Source organism: Schistosoma mansoni, assembly GCF_000237925.1.
Source record: "Schistosoma mansoni, WGS project CABG00000000 data, supercontig 0292, strain Puerto Rico, whole genome shotgun sequence".
Taxonomy (NCBI): domain Eukaryota; kingdom Metazoa; phylum Platyhelminthes; class Trematoda; order Strigeidida; family Schistosomatidae; genus Schistosoma; species Schistosoma mansoni.
Genome location: NW_017386149.1, coordinates 5,838 through 26,869, shown reverse-complemented (window position 1 = coordinate 26,869; position 21,032 = coordinate 5,838). Strand labels below are relative to the sequence as shown.

Below are 21,032 nucleotides of genomic sequence, written 5' to 3'. Positions count from 1 at the left end.
CCATGTTTTGCCCATATTCATGTAGATTGTTTGAGTCGATTGTTGGGTCCCACTTGTTTTGATCATTTATTTACATGCACACCAACATTATCAAGCTTCTCGTTTGCTGCATCAACAACAGATATTATAGCTAAGAAACAGGACCAAACCTTCACTCAGAACTGGGTGGTTATTTTTGGTACGCTTATTGACGATAATAATAATATATTTCTGCAAGGGCAGGTACACGCCATTTTTAAAGACATGATCTACAAGTTACAACATATACTGGTTCACAGTATGCCTCCCAAGCAGGGTTGTTTAGTAAATATAACTATAAAAGTTGATAGCAGTTCAATCGTTCAGATATAGTGTGTTTTCATCGGAATATTTTCCAAAAGGGCATCGCGTCCACGTTACATGCCAGATCCAATTTCGACGAAAAGTGTATTAGGGTTTCGGTCATGCTAAGTGTTTATGTAATGCAGCATTTTAAATTAATAGTTGTTATAAAGTAGACTTGTGGAGCGCCTGGTGAGAATTATGACCTTGGGAAGGCGCGTTCGTCGAGCTTGTTCCAGATGTCAGAAGTTACATAGCTTCACCCCCAAAGCAAGATTCTGAAGAGAAAAAAAGAAACCGAGGAGCAGTAAGGCATTTGGATATGAACGATAACCAATGCTCAACATTTAGTAGTGGAACAGAAGGAGGTATGATAAATTATTAGATCAAATTGATACTAGCTCATGTTGTTAGAGTGAAATGTGATCAGGGGCTCCAGACGAGAGAATGTGGTAATAAAGAACAATGAGTTGTGATATTTATGAAGGTGGAGTAGGTTCAAATGAAGGAAGGGAAGTCAAGATTAGAATGAGGAAGACTGTTCATTAGAAACGAGAGTGCATATAGAGAGTAGAGTGTAAAGTAAAATAACAACCATATCCTTTACAGTCCCCCTTTTTTTCATCATCCGATGCCTGCCACACAATTTTCATCTAAAAGTCTGAGTTAGGATGTTATAGGTTGTCTAAGTAGAATAGTTAATCCAGCACAAAAATTAGAAGCACGAGTCTGAATGGTGAGTGTAGGAGAACAACCTCATTATCACAGATTGATTGACTTGTTCTCATCCATAAAGAGCCTTATACAAACAAAATGTTCTGCCACACAAACAGGGGTGGATTGAAGTCATCGCCTTCACCATCAATGCTTGCTGGTTAGTAACTCCACCCTCCCTCCTTTCGTGATGTTAGGCTCATTTAGGCTTTTTTTGGATATATATCATACCCCACACAATGCTCTGTGTTTCACATCCTGTTGGAAAACACTATTTCTATAAGTACCACTTTACAAGCTTATCTGACAGTTACAAACTATTGACTGTGGGTAAGGCTTCGATGCAATGCTTTAATTGACTACAGTGTGAAGTATAGGTTGCCAATCAGAGTATAGGCATTAAGAAGGGTATAATGTAGGATAGTTGCGTACCAAGGTAGGCGGAAATGTGTAGATATATGTTAGTTACATATAAGGTAAGATAACGAGTGGTGAAATAATATTAATGGCAAGGCAATATAGTGTACAGAAGAGTGAAAAGCTGATAAAGAATAGACAAGAAGGAACTCACACTAAATTCGTACTGATGTTTTTTTGTCCTATCCTAACCGGTTGATGGGTAACAGGTTTTATAGGTGTACGACCACTGGAAGTAGGCAGTCGATGGTGTGTTTCGTTTGACGTTTTAGGGTATTTGTAAGCGTCGTTTAGCGACCGAGTATTAATAAGTCCAGTGAGTTGCCTGCCTACTTCAATTTAAAAAAAATTAGGGAGGGGAAAGTATCTAGTGCAACTACAAATTAGGGAAATAAGGCAATTTAGCATATATATGTAGGGAGCCTATGATGTCTGTGTGGGACGTGGATGTGTTTGTTTGCGCTAGATCTGTGCAGGTGAGGGCTTGATTGATAAGTCTTACAAACGTATGTAATTTATCTGCCATGCGTATTTCAGAAGGTAGATTGTTCCATATTAATGCATACTTGATAGGGAAGAAGTTTACCCGAGTTTTTGATCCGTATTTTTCGATGTTGACCGTGGATACTTTTTCTCGAAGGTTGTATCCATGTAAGTCTTGGTAGAGAACTATATTACATGTGGAATAAGTAAGGCTTTTAAGGACTTTGAAATAGAGAATCAAGTTGGACCTAAGTATTCTTTTCCAGAGGGGTTCTAGTTCTAAGATATGGCATTATAGTTAGAGAAACATATCCGATACAACTGCAAAGAAGAAACGTAAGGGAAACTAAACTTACAGTCTGATGTAGTTTAGACATGTGAATGGCCTATGATTTTTGAATGGAGGGCAGACGTGTTCGATCGCGCTAGATTAGTGCAAGTGAATGCTTGATCAAGAAGTCTTACAAACGTATGTAATCCATCTGCTATGTATATTTCCGAGGAAAAAAAACTGTTCTATATTAATGCGTACATGATGAGGAAGAAGTTTTCCGGAGTTTCTGACCTGTATTTCTCAACTTTGACCATAAATACTTCATATAGACGTTCATGTACATGTAAGTCTTTGGCAAGAACTATATGACATGTTGTAGTGCCGTGTTTCGTTAATCGTTCCCCTAAGTAACCGCTCGAATAAAAATGTTAACGTTACATAAAAATCCGAAGGTAAAGAGAAGCGACGACTACAGTTTATTGTCAAATAACGCAGGTCAGAAAGCTGTAAGCTCATTAGCAAATATCAGCGAGCGAGCGCAAGCAATTACACAGGCAATTTATAGTCAAATTGGATGTGGGCACGACAAAACAAAGCAAAAGCTCTTCCTCAAGTAGGAGGTTGGACAGTTGATTTTGTTATATTTATAGGTCTGTAGTCTTCAACCAGGGTTTTCGGTCCTGATTTGCATTTGGGGACTACATAAGTTACCTTTCAGGTTTCAGGATGTGTAACTGCCCCTAAAAATAATTTTAATTTTTTGAGTAGCAGCGTTTATATGTTCGGTCTTGACATTTTATAGAAGATTGATGGGATACCATTGGCACCAGAACTCGCATCCGGCTTACGGGTTTCGATGGCGGTGTATACTACTAAGATCAAAGTTTTTGCTGATGCACTTTATGTTAATATCTGGGGCATCAGATGTATTCCCATTTCGGGAAAGCCATTCACTTAACAGTTCGCATATGACGGTTTGGCCATAATATGTCACGCCATCGTGCAGTAAAGAGTAAATGTTGTGATCTTCGTTCTTTCTTATGCGTTTTTTAGGGAGACGACATACGTTTTGGGCTTTAGATGCAACAGTGAGCGCAGTACGTTATTGTGTCTGTTTATGTTTGTTGTGCTGGCTTTGCAGTCCTTCAAGTACAGAATATATGTGGTGCAGGGCACTGATATCTTTTGATATGTAGTACATCCTTTCCAGTTTTTGTAGCCTAGAACTATTCTTTTGATTGATATAAGTATTAATTGTTTTACTAGGAATTCTAGAAAGCCTAGTAGTGACTAGTGCAGATTTGGCGATAATGATTCCAGTGTTTCTAAGAGGTTATTTGTAGTAAAGAAGCTACTCCAGTCAGAGTGCTTCACTAGAGGTCGAAAGTTTTCCCAGTCAGCGTTTTCATAGTCTCTACATTGGACGCACCCGAAAACCTGGTAAAATGATCAAGGTTCACGATGATTCTTTCATATTCATGAACTAAAAGACAGCTCTGACCTTCGTCACAGTCAACAGGACAAAAATGACCATGCTCGGGGAATAGTTAAACAGGAAGCCCAAACTTCCCAGGATGGGGCCTTTAATAGTTACACGGCTAACTCGGGGAAAGAACTGCAAGCAATAAAATCACCCAGGAATCCTTCATGTGACGCTCACTAACACTGCCAACGTCCAGTATGTCCTACTGGCCAGTTGCTTATTGAAATCAGATGGGGGATGTAAGAGTCACATGAGACGATTTTTCGTGGAAGAAATATCATCATGCAAAATGAGCCAGAAACACGGATCTTGACCACGAAAACTCTGATATTTGGGAATGAGAACCCACCGAACAGTTATTGAAGCCTAAAATCACTTTGATTCCACAAGTAGTGAGACCAGCCAGGGGATTCTAGACCCTGTTTGATGAAGATAACCTTCCCATCCCTCCATGTGGCGGCTGAAAGTCTTAAGACACTTGCTGCCAACAGACGAAGGCTACCAACTAAAGTCCATATGCATCCAAATAGGCCACTTGATGCCAGGATCAAGTACAAATTCAAATAAGAACTGACCATTCCAATAGTGGACTGTCAAGACCATGAAAAAAAACTTGGAAAGGACATGAGCTACCAACTTAGAAAATATTGTGCACTTAGGTTACCTTCTCGTGCCTTAAGGTAACCCTCGTGCTATCGATAGAAGAAACCAGAGAAGTAGTGAATAGGTCTTTATTTCGATCTTCGCGCAGTCACAGTGGAGCATGGGATTATCTGTTCAGACAAACAAAGGCTCTCAACATTCAATATAAGATAATAGGGAATATAACGCTTACAAAAAGTAAGGAAGTGAATGAATACTTGAAAAATACTGTTTTAGCATATGCTTGGTTGTTTGGGGTCAACTCCTAACCAACCAACCTGAGCTGTTACAACCTGTCCATTCATATGATACTCATACAGGTAAACAGGGTTTCGTTACTGAAAGCATAATCTGCTTATACACATGAAAGCCACAGGTCTACCCAATAAAATGGATGAGGCGCATGAACTCAGCAGTGATAGGAGCATCTAATACATAGATATCTTCTCAATTTACGGACCAGGAGGTAGAAATACACGGGTTGACTTAGTTCCGCAACGAAAGAAAGACTGCGATGGAGACAGAGTAGCCCTATATCTGTGATCTTGCTTTGAAGTGTCCCAACCAAGTGTTTATCAGTTTTGATGAATCTAAATGGTGCTTAGTAAGATTGCCTATCACCTCAAAGCATATAGTTGGAGTCATCTACAAGAAGCACACTGCCGACAATGAGCACGACAATCGTGTGCTGGAAGGATTATCCCCCCTTCTCGTCTCGGCTTCCCCAACATCCTGATACTAAGAGGCTTCAGTCTCCCTAAAGTCAATTTCACGGAACATAAGTATATTGGAGGTGAAGATTCTACTGAAACTCGGTTCTTCTTCTTCAAAAACGTGAAGTTGGAAACTCGTTGGAGAGACAGTCAGGTACCGCCGTGATTGGACTAGGGTTTTACAAACGAAGATTTCCTGATTAACAACCTTTCAATCTAGGCTCCTCTAGGTAAAAGTGATTACACTGTCATAGCCTTCAGTTTAATTTTGCGAAACTGAACTAAGACATGCTACCAAAAACAGGCGCTGAAATTTCATACGTTTGTATGTGTCAGCTTTACAGAAAAATGTATAGCGGGTGGACTGTGATGTTAACCATCACCTTGAAGTGGATGTTGTTTCGGATTTCTTACTGCACACGGTCTTATGTGCTACAAAGCAGTCAATTCCTTAAACGGTCTCCAAAAGCTACAAGTAACCTACAATCATCAAGAACCATACTCTTCGTTTGCTAAGCCTCAAAAGGTATTGTTGGGCTGAATGAAAACGAGCTGGCAACGACAGAGTGTACAGACAATTCGAACAAGTAAGGAACATATGCACAAAGGCGATAAGAGAAGACAGATTTCAGTACCAGACAAAGCTTTTCGATAAACTTGCCTCCGATCGGAAAAGCTTATTCCGTCGTGCAGTTTCTCTTCGACAAGCCGAAACCAGAGTTTCTCAACTGCTAGGTCCTGATAGAGCAACCAACAACGACGATGATGTCACCTATCTTCTGGCAAAATAGTACACTCGGAAATTTCAAGCGACCCACATCAACTTCACTGATGAAAACTTCATCTGCAACTGCACAGGACTTTTGGAAGTGAACCTGAGTGATGATTTCGTGTACCGGAAACCTCAGTACCTAAGAAAAACACTTCTCCTGGCCCGGTTAAATGAGGGAAGCAGCTTCAATCCTGGCAACACCGCTTAGGGTGATGTTCTCACACTCGCTTAGTCGGTGCAAACTACCGGAAATGTGGAAGCTAGCTCACATCACACCGATTTTCAAAGTGGGGTCGATGCAGCGAAACTTCAAGTTGCCTACTGGTGTCTCTTCTCTCTACAAACTCAAAAATCATGAAGTCCCTGATGTGCGATGGTATACACGACTACTTATTATCCATAAACTTCTCACCCCAACAGCATGGTTTCAGGAAGGGTCATTCTTGTATAACCAACCTCCTGACTGCGGTGGACAGATACACAACCATCCTTGATCACAAGGGAAATGCTGACCTTGACTTCTCAAAAGCTTTCGATGTGATCAACCATATGTCTTGTCAATAAGCTCAAACGATTGGGTATCAAACCACCTCTAATTGAATGGCTCACTTCATGCATAAAAAATCGACACTTTAAGGTCAGGGTTAACTTCACTTTCTCTCAGGCTATGGAATGTCCTGTTGGGGTCCCTCAGGGATCAATACTAGAACCTCTTCTCTTCTTGATTTATATAAACGATCCACAACAAGTATCGTCCGACTTACTACTTTTTGCTGGTGATGTGAAACTTTGGATAGTGGTAAGCTACCAAGAGGATATGCTGGCACTTCGGGAGGATCTGACTCGACTTCAAATTTAGACAGACGACAACGGACTCACCTTCAACACTTCAAAGTGTAAGGTTGTCCATCGGCGACATGCTGCAGACTGCAGTTAGGAAACTTCGCTCTAGAAGCATCCCAAGGCGAAGGAGATTTAGGAGTGCTGGTACCCTAGGACTTGAAGTCTCACGCTAAATGTGAGCAAACCTTACACTGGTAACATTGTGGCACATTTTTGGCCAGTTTGACGGAAGAACTTTCCACATAATCTTCAACAGTTTTATCCGTCCACATTTAGAGTACGGAAACATAGTATTTCCTTCCTCACTCCAAATAGATAAGGTAACTCTGGAGCGTATCCAACGGCGAGCCACGAAATCAGTTCGGGGACTCAAATTCAAACCTTATGAAGAGCGCCTCCAATCACTTAACCTTTACCCGTTAGAGCGTAGGCGTCTTAGAGGTGACCTTCTTATGAATTACAGCATCCTGAATACTTCTGGATATCCCCTTGAACACCTACTTATGTTTAGCTCCACCACAAACGTAAGGGGTAACGCCCAGAATCTAGAGACCGAACATAACAGAACGGACTGTAGACACAACTTTTACTCCATAAGAGTAGTCAAATGCTGGAATTCACTGCCGACTAAGCGAGTCCAGGCGATTTCTTAGGAGTCCTTTAAGAAGAAACTTGACATATTCTTAGGGATTAAAGATAATATCTTATTATGATTCACCAATTTTGTTTTTTCCTCTATCATCGTTAGTACACCTAGGTTCCTGCCTGTAGGTATTGGTGATCCACTGCTACTAGATACGGAAACCCGTTAAGTGAAACTTTCTTCTATTCCATCCAGAACCAATTGAAGTTATACAAACGAAGTATACTAAATCAGAGAAGTCCGAAGTCCGAACTAAATTGGTTCGAAGTTGTATTTGGAAGACTATCGATATATCGAGATGCTTTTGGTCTTACCTGTCTAACATTTGCAAGTGATGCGTAGCTTGACCTAATGGTGAGCTGGTGCGGAAGCATTCAACTAGATGTAAGCATAAAAAATAATGAGGTCAGTGTCAGTAGTTATTCCGGGATTTATTTGCGCTACAGAACGTAAAATAAAATAGGAATGTAATCACATGATGAGTCATATAGTGAAAATTGACAAACCTTTCGAATTGTAAGCTGATCCGAAGTCAGTAAACGGTCAAGGCCTAGTCTATATTGAGAAGAAAACTAAGGCACAAAAAGCACGATGTAATTAGGGCGTAGCAGACACAACCAAAGTTATTTAATCAACGTAAAAATACAAACTTTACGGTCGATAAATGTAAATATATTTAGAAAAGCGGTGTATTTGCTAATACAATATCAATGAAGCAAGTAAATAAAAGTTTCTATAATGATCTTACAAACTATTACAACTTTTGGTCTCCATAACCTTAAATTCGAAACTGTATCCAAGATACGCTACTGCTGCCCAATTAAATCTGGATCGTTTTATGACTTCTGAGGACTACACAATGACAAAGTTCGAAGACTATTATTGGTTAGTCGAAGGCTTGGGAAGGTACAAGCTAATCTAAATTAACGTTTAAACATTTATAGAAAACCTATTCAACCACAGTATGCTGTTTAGTCTTAGATAATTTGCTTTTCTTCACTCTTCTTAAAATAATGAAATTTTCTACAGATATAGTGGTACTTTTGTTGCATTATGCATGGAACGCAGAACGAAATTGTTGTATGCTGTTAAAGTGATACAAAAGAACGTTACAAAACTTGATAGACTTAACATCAAACAGTTGACTTCTCAAGGAAAGAAAGATATAGGTCATTTGTTGAAGCTTGATCATCAAAATCTGGTAGGTGTCTTTAGTGGATTTTAAGCGAGTTTGTAGGTGAAATTGAAGGAAGTTTTTGAAACATCTTTCTCATGGCATATAGTTGTTGAATTTGCAAATGGTGAAGAACTCTTCCAGAGGTATATTATTTTCCAAGGAGCCATAGTAAATCTCCATATTTCTCTTTTGTAAAGCTCGTAATTGCATCACAGATTAATTTAAAATAAATTTTTGCTCGTTATTATCTATCTATAATAGGTCTACTCATATTCATTATATAATAAATTTTAGAATATGGTCACCAAAACTCTAAATTATTGTCAGAAAAAGGAACATCGGCGCTGAAGTAACTATATTTATATTGCCTCGAATTCGTAAGTGAATTAGCGAAATATTTTGCAGGGCTTCTTAAGCAAGGATAAAACAGTATTATTGGTAAATATTTTAGATAATGATATCAACCTATCACAAACCACCTTTTTTTACCTAGTCATTTCTGTGTGTGTGGATCTTGAGTCGTCACGCTTCAAAACTAACCTGGTCGATAGTGACCGTTTGTAATACCTGTCGCTCAAAAGGGTTGCAGATTAAGTTTCGATATTAGTTTCATGTATTGGGTCAGAAGTCCCACAGTCTGCCCCAGTCGTTTTCTAATGAGCTTCTGTGGTTGTATAGTCTTTTATACAATGTATCGATTGAAGGTGTGAGCACCATTTCTTTGAGAAGAAGACTTCAAGAGCTGACGACTTAGTCTGAAAACTTTTATCAAACCGATAGTTTAATCGTCCTTGGTTTTTGAACTCACCTTCAATATCTTGTGAGTTATTCTGGTCAAAAAGAAAAAAAAATATGTCAAGTTCGAAATCATTTGCCGACATTCTATACATCTAAACCGAATCACCACATAATCAGCGGTAAGACAGATTAGGAAGAGTAACTGTTAGTGTTCAAATAAATTCAACCTGGTTGGTAATGATCAGCTCCACACGTTATATAACTGTGTGCAACACTATTCGTTTCATCGCAGGGCTCTATTGATATTCATCATTTTGTCTCGACGCTTTGCTTTAAGAGAAATTCATTATGGATTCTTAAAATATACTTAAGGCGAAACTGGTCAAATATAAAAAAGTTTATTTTGAACATATGGTTTTGAAGTATACAGTGTATCCGTAAAATAATTAAAAAGGTGGACCAGTTTTTCATTTATGTTTTTTAAACGTAAAGCTTATAATTTGTGTATATTGTTGAAGGAAGACCAGTTGCTCACCACCAAAATTCCAGAAACATTGTGGTTAAAACATTTTCAGGTACTCTTTTCAGTAATTCTGAATACTTTGGTATGTGACATAGTATACCAGTAAGTTAATCTAATGTTGGTATCAATTTATATGATATGACAGAAGTAAAATAAGCAACAATTCAAAATTGTCAGAATAGTATATCACTACTGTCGAAAACCGCTAATTTTCGACCAGGCCTAATAAAAGCAGTTACGAACTCTTCATACGGGTTTACATTTTTTCACTGTCTATATTAGGAACTGCAATTAATCTGTATGTGTTGACACATGTGTATTCTGGATGGATCGCATTGATAATATTTCTCGATCACAAGTATTTAGTATATTTGGACTATGGTCAAGAGTGAAAGTCAGGACGGGCATTAAGTCTTATTTAAGATATATCATTCGGTTGTACCCAATATCCTAGTGAAACTGTTAACAATCAGATTCACTATTCAATCATGATGCATGTAAACCAACGAAGGTTGGTTGATAACAGTCCTAAGCATCAACACCGACAAGATGTAAAGTCTTGCAAGCGACTTCATGTCTGCTGAACAAGTGGGTGCCTGGACTCAGTATATTTGTGGATGACGCATTGAATATTCAAGTAGTAAGTAATGGGTATGAATCCTAATAAGAATATTAACACTGAGATGCAGTTATACGTAGCTGATTAGTCTCGAATAGGATAAAACGCGGGTCAACCACAATAATATTGGCGAGATTAAAATCTCGTCAGTGTTTACAACGGATCTTGTTCACTCAAAAACTTCAGTATTCAAACCCATGTTATTCCGCCCTTAAGAATATTGGTTGATTTTAATCAATCGTCAACTCTTTTCTTGTTCCCTCAATTTAGATTAACTAAATTTCCTGTGTATAACGAAAAAACAGTTCTTCATTATTTCAGACAAATGGTTGATGGTATCAGATACTTACATGAATATGGAATTATTCACAGAAATTTAAAAGTATGTATAATTGTTTCCTAGGCTACTTAGAGTTTTGCTGCCATACATTCAGAGCGACACAGAATGAACTGATGATCAGTGGAGGATTTAAAAGCACTAGATTTGACTTGTGCACGATTTGACATGACAAGATGATGTTAAGGTAAATGGATGGTTATAATCAATGCAAGCAGATAATGGGCACGATTACTCCCTTAAATTGTTTTTATATTACAAACATTTAGACCGGTCAACTATCGCTGAAATTAGCATCAATGTTCCGTATTGCGATCGAACATACCAGCATATTTTGTAAATCCATTTAGTGGGGATTCGAACAGATAAGAGCATTGATATATCATTTTAATAAGGGACTGTTTTAAACCTAAAACTAAGAACAAAATATTTACCGTCATTAGTTGTGAAACCACGAAAATTTACTGAGTGAACGAACTCGAGGCATTTTTCAAAATCATCTGTATTAAACACCTTAGTACTAGTCAGATTTTGACTATTTTATGATTACTTGAACATCCAACTCAAAACGTTCTTTCATCTCTGTTAGATTATGAATAAAATATATGATTGTATACCGATTATGGCTTCATTCATCGATAGAATTTGTATTATTTTAAAATTGATCTGGTTGAGATACTAGTATGGACTAGACGGACAACTTCTATCTTAAGGTTTCTTAAGCTTCGGTTCATTTACTTTGTTGAGGTCTGCTGAATTTACAAAACGGGTTAGAGATCATTCAAGGAGACAGACACTATGAGAAAACACTACTACCATTCCCAGTTGGTAATACCCATAGGATTCATTTGATAATAAGAACATATTGAATTGATAACCAGCAGATTGGAAGATAATGTGGTTCTCTTCCCACAGTATTTCGGGAATCAATCAGCAGCTCTAAAAATAAAGATTGACACCTGACCTTTAGCTAGGACAAATTATTATTTGACTAACATACAACACTGTATGAATTTGTAGCCAGTTTAAATTACGTTGATTAAAGAGAAAATGTCGCCCAATAAAATAATCGGGAAAACAGATCGAAATGTTTGCTAAACTGCTGCTTTCCCGCTAAACAGTCTTAAGTGTCAGTATTGATTATCGAACAAATAATCGACTTTCGCCTAGAATTTTCAAATCAAACTAGCCAATAACTGATACCATCTTCAAATTTCAATGGTAATAATTGCCAAAGCTATTGAACATCTTTTGATGAATGAAGTATAAGAATTTTTCATAAAATATTCTATGAATTTACAAATATTTAGGTGCCGACTTGATATACTCATAATGTGACCTTGGGATGCATGTTATATGTTTTAGTCAATGAGTATCTTAACAATCAAACTTTAAAATGGTTTCCATGATTATTGAAAATTTTCACTGAATAATCTGCCTATATACTGACTAAATTGATTCATAAAAAAGTGTCATAGACGTTACTTCCAGAAAATGTTTATAAATTATGTAGTATCAGTCACTGGTATAACTTATTTTGTCTAATTCAACATCCGGAATACTGTTACTACTTTCTTCTACCTAAAGCTTAGCTGGACCATTAACAGCCTTCTGCTTAATGGCCTACCGAAGGATCCCAGTGGATATCTGGCACGTATTCTTCCTGTAGTAGTGATCATATTCAATCGTGACTCGACGCTATCTACAAGCCCAACAACCGACTTCATGCATTCTCACTGATTACCTCAAATACTTCACATCCATAAATTCCTAGTTTCAAAGATCCTTTAAAACAGTGTAGATAAATATACTGTGACTATCGGTCAAAATTAAGTAGTGTCTTGTAGCTGTTTAGTTGCATTTCAAAATTCTACAACTGATAGAAATGTGTAATATGCAATCAGACTCCAATCATGATATTTCAACTAACCAAATCTCACGTACTAATCGAGATGATCACCACCAGATCTAGGGTTTTGGATCTGATAGCTTGAAGAATCTTGAGTCTAAACAACGTAAGAGTTGTGATATTGTTTTGTTTGTGTGAGAAATATACAGTCCTCAAAAACAACTGTTTATTTTTCCAATTATTTCAGCCTGAAAACATACTGTTGAGTACCAGAGACAGTGATGCGATTGTAAAAATTAGTAAGTATGGAATATATGTAGATATTGACATTGATACTTCGGTTATTCTCTTCGTGATCACCAATGTATGTTAGCTTCCAAAGCCTATTAGCAAGTTTGTTTGACTTGGTAAATTATAGAAACGCTTAACAAGGTGTTGAGACTTTATCTGGTAAAAATGTTGTTCACTTAATTCATTAGTGAAGGCATGCCGTCCAGACCTTCACGTGTGTCCATGTATCGATGAATAAGCACTGAGATGAATGCGGACAAAGAATTATTTATTTTGACGTTACACACATTTTATTGTAGACTACAAATCGGCATTCAATCGATTTTCTAGTATTTCCATTCACCACGTGTAGCTATTCGGATCGAAGCAAGTTCGATAGATATCACCAGTGTCTCACACTCTGTCCTGAAATCAGTTAAGAGATATCGTATTAGACTCATTTCATCTTGATGTGTCTATTATTCTTTGGATAAAAGTGAATGACACATCCACATGTTTATATTACAGCAAAAAGTAATAATTTTTTATTTCGAACTTTTAGAAGTGACAACTTATTGAGATATGTGTGAAAGCTCTATGTTCGCAGTAAACATTTGTAAAGCTTTTGACTAGATTAATGGGAATTGAGTTTAGTTCTATTTCTACAGACTAACGTCAGATGACTAGTGATTCTTGGTTTGTCATATGATTTTTCATTGATTTCAATAACAAATACATCTGAATCAATCAGTTTTCCACAACTTCTTCTGCCTAACCCAGTCAGTTAAGTCCAAAACACCAATAACAGCCCACTGCGGTATGAATCATTGTATTTCAAACATACTGAGTTTATATATCAAACAGACTGACCACATCGTAACAATAAAATAGAAAATAATATTTGTACAAGAGTTAGCCAAATGTGGCTGTGAATAGGGGGAGCAGTAATTAATAGACTGGGTATAACTCAGGAATGGTAAATCGTACAATAATAGTCCAAGGATCAAAATAAAGCTCACAATGAAAGGAACATGAATATGAGTGGTTTAATTATTTAGCAACTAAACGATAAAAATTATATTCATAAATGCATCCCAAAGTTACCATCCACTATTGTTATCGGGATATAACAATAATAAAATAAGTATGCTTTTTCATTACTGATCATTTTTAGAAAGCATAGTGAATTTGTCAGTTTCAACCCTATCAAGGTATCCGTTTAATAATATCATATAACTGCTGAGACTAATTAGTTCACTCGTATGCATAGGATCAGAAGTATTTCAAAGCTTAGCTAATGATCGCTGAAGTAGGTAATACAAACTGTGGTTAGATTACGCAATGTTAACAACTATGTTTACATCAAATGCTTTTTAAGTAAATGATGGATAAACAAATGAGCATTACATAAGGTTGAAATAGTTCAGTGTCCAAAACATTTTGCATTACTTTATTTTAATCAATCTAATCTAATTGTTTTTGTTTCGTTTTTGTTTTTTTTCTTCTTTCCAGCTGATTACTCTCCTCAATTATTTACAACTGCTGATTTAGATTTAGAGTTGGTATGCTTGACGGCAACATTTTGTGCACCTGAATTATTATTAAGTAGATGTTATGATAAAACTATTGATTTATGGTCACTAGGTATACTGTTGTATATAATGTGAGTAATGTTACATGTATAATTATTTAACATTAATTACATAATCAAGATGATATTGTATTATTAGATGTATATTTTCCTTCAGGTAATGAAGTCAGAGAAAAATCCCTAATTCTGACTAAAATCAAGTAGATAACTTGTAAATTACTTGCTAATAGTTGTTATAGAGGGAGCGGGTGGGATCAGACCGTCAACAATTGAAAAGAGAAATGACTAGGAAATACAAGCTAAGATGTTGAATTTACTACTTATATCGAACCTTTATAGTATAAAATCATATTATTTAACTCGTAGGCAGTTCCTTCAAGTTTATATTTGATATGGACATTCGTTCAACTTTATTAATCAGTTTTTACACTTTATGGTAAGCAAAGATGGATAGTGGCTAGTAGTGGAGTCCAGTTTGACGCGCGTTTCGTCCTATTTGAGACTCGTCAGTTGGATGTACCTGCATCTCAGAGTTGATGTTCACTGTGGGACTCGAACCCGGTAACTTTCGTTTCAAACGCCATCGCGTTATCCACTCGGCCACTGAGTCCTGATAGCCACTTGCTTGTGTGATGGGGTGAAGTCTAAACTCATTGAGAATTGCTTGTTTGAATCTTCCCATCGATGTGTTAGGACTGCAACTGGTCAGTCTCTAATGGGCATATGTGCATACTGTGCGTATTGCCTCGATCTAGCCTTAATTCACAAGCATGGTAAGCAGAGATGGATAGTTTTTACACATTTACATTTAGATTTAATGGTAATTATTCTTGTTGGAATTTTCGTTACCCTAAATATCATCATCATCATCATTATAAGAAGAAGAAGAAGATGATGATGATGATGATCATGATGACAATTATGATGAATAATAAATCAAAGCTTCATAGGAATATCACAGGTAACTGATTCATAGCATATATGCATTTATTTTAATCAATAAGTAAACAATAGAAAGTTTCACCTGAGGTTTTAAGTAGGATGATGAAGCACTACTGTTATGAATCTGTTCATTGCAACCAATCAATTAGTCATATGTAACGTGGAAGCTAGCACATTTATGCATCAGTTGAAGTTGCCATGTCATATTAGCACAGAGAGATTCGGTAGTAGTTTAGGTTGTAACAGTATTTGTGATAGTAGAAAAAGCTGGACATAAAAAGTTACAATTCGAGAAAAAAATATTAATTCATGGAACAAAAGAATTATGGGATAATTTAGAAAATTATCCGTGAGTTTAATTGAGTAAAAACTGCAAAGCCTATCCATCAGACCATTATACCTGTCTAACAGTTCAAAACATTTGATATGAACTACAAGAATAACTCTACACAGACACAACAACGTCTTGGAGATGTTCAGACGTTCAATATCGAATAGTGAATAGATGTTAAGAGATCGAACTTACCTGATAAGAAATCATGAACTTAGATTTCCAACTGGTTTATAGAATTCCACCAGTATTAAGAACTAGACAAACATGACGTTAATTACAATTCTGTGGTTAAATAATACGAATAGTTCAGTCCTAATGGTCAGTTGTAACCCGAATTGCTTGGTGATAACGTCTCAAATGTAACCGGCCTAAAAGTCTTCGGTTTTAGTTCAGAACTTCTGATGAGTGACAAAGAAGAAGAAAATCAACTGATTGTTCTATGGTCTTCACCGGGATTTCAAGTGCTATTAGTCTTCGGTCAAAGATATGTTCACCTGAAGCTATTCCTTATAGTGAATTTTTTAAAAAGCTTTCACCATATAAAAATTGTTCTATTCTTAGAAGCAGATTAAAAAGAATATTATATGATTTCGCTAACATTGATACTCAAACGACTCGTCGATTTGTAATACTCAAAAGTTGTCAGTTGGCACAATACTATTCCTCTACACAACTCGACTCCATAATGAAGTTAGATCTAACTCAGACTAAGCAGCCTCAGAACTTGTAGGCAGGTTTCTAAAGTGATGGATAACAGTCATATTTCTTGGAGTTATTCACTAGTAACAATTCTCCTCATTTCTTCAAATGAAGATGTTGGTGTGAATGACTGTTCACGACCAATAAAGTTGAGATCAAACTTTTAGAAAAATATCAAACCAACTTACAACATGATAATCATACAAATAAAAATCTTCACGAAGTAAAGGGAAACACTATTTGCGACTGCTTTTCGAGCTCTCCACATGTAAAACAGAATTTTACGTCTACTTTGCACTGTCTCATGATTTAGTAACGGAACATAAAGTATCAAAGTGTGTTGACTGATTGGGTTATTTCTGAAGCTGCGCCAGCCCCCTTCAGGTGATCATAAATAGAATCAAGTTTGGGATACAGAAACGTTTGAACTTTTTGGGTTTATTTAACCATGTAAACGATATTCATCAATTGATTATAGGTGTCTTGAAAACACGGGTTACCGTTGATGGAATTGTGAGGTATGAAATATTTGGGCTTTATTTTAGACTAAGTTGAAAGAAATGTGAGAGTGGTCAGATGGATAATACAGTTTGTTAGATTCTTGAGAAAGAATCGGGAGTAGAATAAATGAGATTCTAAACTAATCAATGATCATTGTTTTGAGACGTCAGGCGTAATACAACAATCTGATGTATTGGATACATTTTGAACTATGTTGTACATTTTAAAATCTTTTCTCAGTACGATGCACAACTCATTCAAATCCCTTCAAATTCGTACCTAAGTTTCTTTTACAAAAAGAAACCAAATCTTCTTTGAACCTGCATACTTATGCACTAAATACGTATAATGGTTATTAAGCAGTTTCTTAAATATACCTTGTTTGATTCTAAGAAAAAAATTCAATGACTATATTCATATTTACCAATATGAAAATGCTACAGACTTCTATAGATCACTCATTTTAGTCCACCATTCTTTCTACATCCACCTGCTCTTATGTTCGAAAGGAATAGTAGGGACATCACCTATTTATCTTTCTAAAGGAAATTTGTTAGACAAGTGTGGAATTTAAGGATCACACTACTTACCAAGACGATGTATCTGGGTTAATGTTATGGATTTCGGGTCATTTAATTTTTAAGTTTTTTTTGACAGTTGATCAATATGTATTATAGGGTATTCAGAAAAGTCACAATTAATCTACTCAAATCAATACTCGTCTGTAACGTTATACATATAATGTTGAGAAAATAAAAGGTCTCTACTTAACATCCTTCTCTACTGTGACTATAGATACTACTATAACTAGTTAGAATGAGTCTTTTGAATGTCTCTACATTTTTTTAAGAGTGAGTAGATCAGAAAATTCGGTATAAGGATACCTAAACATATAGTCATCAAATACGTTCCTAAATTCGAAATGTTTTGTTAATTGGATGATTTTTCTTTCACTACTTATGAGTAGTCTAAAAATGTTAATTTCGGTTACTGGTGTGTTTTTTAGGCTATGTGGAGATGATCCTTATAAATCGAAATCTGGTAGTGATTTATATCGTGCTATACTTCACTGTGATATTGAGTTTAAATCTACTTCATGGAAATCAATTAGTTTAAATGCTCAAGATGTTGTGAAACATCTTTTAATGGTAGATCCAAAACTAAGAATCATTACACCACATTTACTGAATCATTCATGGTTTATTATGGTAAATGAAAATGAACAACATTTAGATTCAGTACAAGAGAAACTAGAACATTTTAACAAACAACGTTCAGAAAACGTATGTATTCCTGAATTGAATAACTTTGTTTTTGATAGATTGGTTCTCTATAATTTGTACCATAATGATTTATTTTGTTGATTGGTTAAAAGTTAATTAGGAACATTAATAAGTGAAGTATAGTCTATATAACATAACTAAGATCTACAACAATTCAATCAGTGATATGTGAAAGAATAATATAATTCTAAGTTTAAATTCACTTAGTATTGTTTGCTTGGCTATCAGAACTCAGTAGCTGAGTGGATAACGCGATGGTGTTTGAAGCAAAAAGTACTGGGTTTGAGTCCCAGAGTTAACATAAACTCTGAGATGCAGGTACATCTAGCTGACGAGTCCAAAATAGGACGAAATGCGCGTCAATCTGGATTCCAATGCTAGCCACTATCCATCTTTGCTTATTACTCTAAGTTGTTAATCACCAGCTATACAATCAAAGTGTATTTAAAAGAATCTCAATGCGTATACATGAGATAAAGAAATGTATTAGAGTAATGAGATATATTTGATCAATTCCTATTGAATATTTATTTATTTAAAGTATTTCAATATAGAATATGAACAAGATTGGATAACATGTGAATATGTGAAGTTACCAAGAAGAAGTAAAGAAACAATTCAAACGAAGGCTTATGATGAAAATGTAGAAACAGAAACATTAATTGATGATAAGGTTAGTCAACTAATTGATTGATCCTAGAAATAACAGTAATGATACTAATGATGATAATGATAATAAACTCACTGCCTTCTCGTGCCACTACTGTTGTTGACCAAATTGAGAGAACGAAAAGCGAATGTCCGGAGCTTTAACCGGGTTGGTGGACACGGAAAGTCCACCTAGGGGAGCTGGAAAACCCTGATTCCAAACCAATGATGCACATGGGCTCCAGTATCCTGAGAGAACAAATGGCGTATGAGTCAATCGTTGGTCACCGGCTACCACGAGACTGCATCTCCTCACGATGCTCCACTGCCTTGTGGATCAGATCTTTAGGTCAAAGGCTTCGGATGTGGCCCCCTAAGAAAACCACCTGCTTCAGTTTGGGCACCTGGGCAGTATCACAACCCTCGCATAAATCGAATGAGATTTGTGCGGCGCATATGTATCTGGGGCTTTTTGTACCAAAATTTATGTCTTAAGTATAACACCATACTTGATAAACCCATCACTACAAAAGCTCAAACTATAGTGACAACTAACAATACCATTAATTAGAAGGGGGTTTTGTGGAGATTTTAATAATTTTATATAGTTGAGATCATGAGTCAATTGAAGCTAGACCACCATGGTAAACCTGGAAGCACTAGACGTCTGTTTCGTTCTATTGTAATATTACCTATACACTAGAAAGTATTCTTATTTAAAACTATTATATTATATTTTTAATAAAAATCTATTAAAAAGAAATAATTTAACATTAAAACAAATTCTAATATTAAAATAAACAGTTTGAATGTAATTCTTCTTTAACTGAGAAGTTATATATACAAATATAAATGAAATATCACAATTGATTGATCACTGGGTGGTGATCAATGTCATGCATGTCAAGTCCTTCTTAGTGCTGATCGAATGCTATCGATCAAGTTGCAATGTGGCCACTAGTCTAGGTGGCTCGACACTGCGTGCAATATGTTGAAATAAGATGGTGGTTGAAGGTGGTCAACAAGAAACCCTGGACCCGGGTTTCGTGCTACTTGGCACTCGTCAGCAAGGTGTGCCTGTAATCTTGAGGGAACTGGTGCTCCCTGACGGATTTGATCCCGTGTCACTCAGCTTCACACTCAGAGACGTTACCACTGAGCTATTCTGGCCGCGACTGACCTCCTGTAGGATTGAGATGTAATCACAATTGATTGATCACTGGGTGGTGACCAATGTCATGCGTGTCAAGTCATTTCATTTGTCATTTATAATCTGTTTGATCAAATTATTGTATAAGGTTTTTTATTTTGTATAAATTAGAACTGTAATGACAACGTCTTACTTGAAGATACATCAGAGAATGTTCAACCAATTGACCAAAATGATTCAAATGAGATGGTAAGATATAGGTAACCATAGAAATTGTGTGTAATATCTAGAAAACATTATTTCATTTAATATTCAAATAGTTATTGTATATTACCACAGAGATACTGTATCATGACCACTTAAGACTAGATTAGTTGCTATCGCAAGTTTGTTGGTATGCCGTTCATACGAATGAACGGAGAATATGTAATTCTTATTTGTAGTTTAGGAATTGTTATCACTACTTAACTGTTTTTCGTGTCGTTAGATGATCTAGGATAGATGGTTTAATTACCGAGTTCTTATTTTGCCTAGAGAATCAATTAACCATTAAAAAATAATCAACCTCAAAAAAAATGAAGTGGATAGTCTCAGCATATGTGGAGGTATCTCGGCAATCACTACAAGTATTTTAAAACCTTTTTTAATCATTATCGCTTACAAATCAATCGAAAGATATCAATCCGCTTTTTACAGATCAAAAGATAAAATAGTCAATGAAAACAAATGCACCGTCATGTACAGCATAAGTTGTAAAGCTGAGTCAAGAGAATTCTTAGACTATCAGAGAATTTCCAAATGTATGGGATATAGATTAATCTATAATTAGAAGACATATCTAGGTGGATCCCATCTGTCAAGTGATTCAGAAAAGATCGATTAATAACTTGATCAGAGGTCAACAGAATATGACGATCAACTTAAATGCAAGAATTAAAGAAGATAAAACGTACAAAGTCACGAGCTAGGTGACCAGAACAAACTGATTAGACACTTGCAGGATAATCGTGAAGTTCACTTCGTTCTTTTTTTGTACTTTTGCTTACATTATATTTGTAGGCGTTCA

The 21,032-nt window shown here is 36.1% G+C and overlaps 1 protein-coding gene across 1 annotated transcript; it reads left to right on the top strand.

Annotated features, from left to right (window-relative positions):
- Nucleotides 1–8,118: 8,118 nt before the first annotated feature.
- Nucleotides 8,119–20,230, top strand: Smp_199420 (serine/threonine kinase; the record flags this gene model as incomplete). The annotated part of the gene is made up of 9 exons (XM_018792420.1): nucleotides 8,119–8,211; nucleotides 8,250–8,506; nucleotides 8,543–8,625; nucleotides 10,633–10,744; nucleotides 12,796–12,847; nucleotides 14,331–14,481; nucleotides 17,892–18,168; nucleotides 18,710–18,841; nucleotides 20,138–20,230. Exons 2-9 carry the CDS (start codon nucleotides 8,363–8,365, stop codon nucleotides 20,228–20,230), a joined length of 1,044 nt encoding a protein of 347 aa, XP_018644702.1. The 5' UTR covers nucleotides 8,119–8,211; nucleotides 8,250–8,362.
- Between the last annotated feature and the right edge of the window lie 802 nt (nucleotides 20,231–21,032).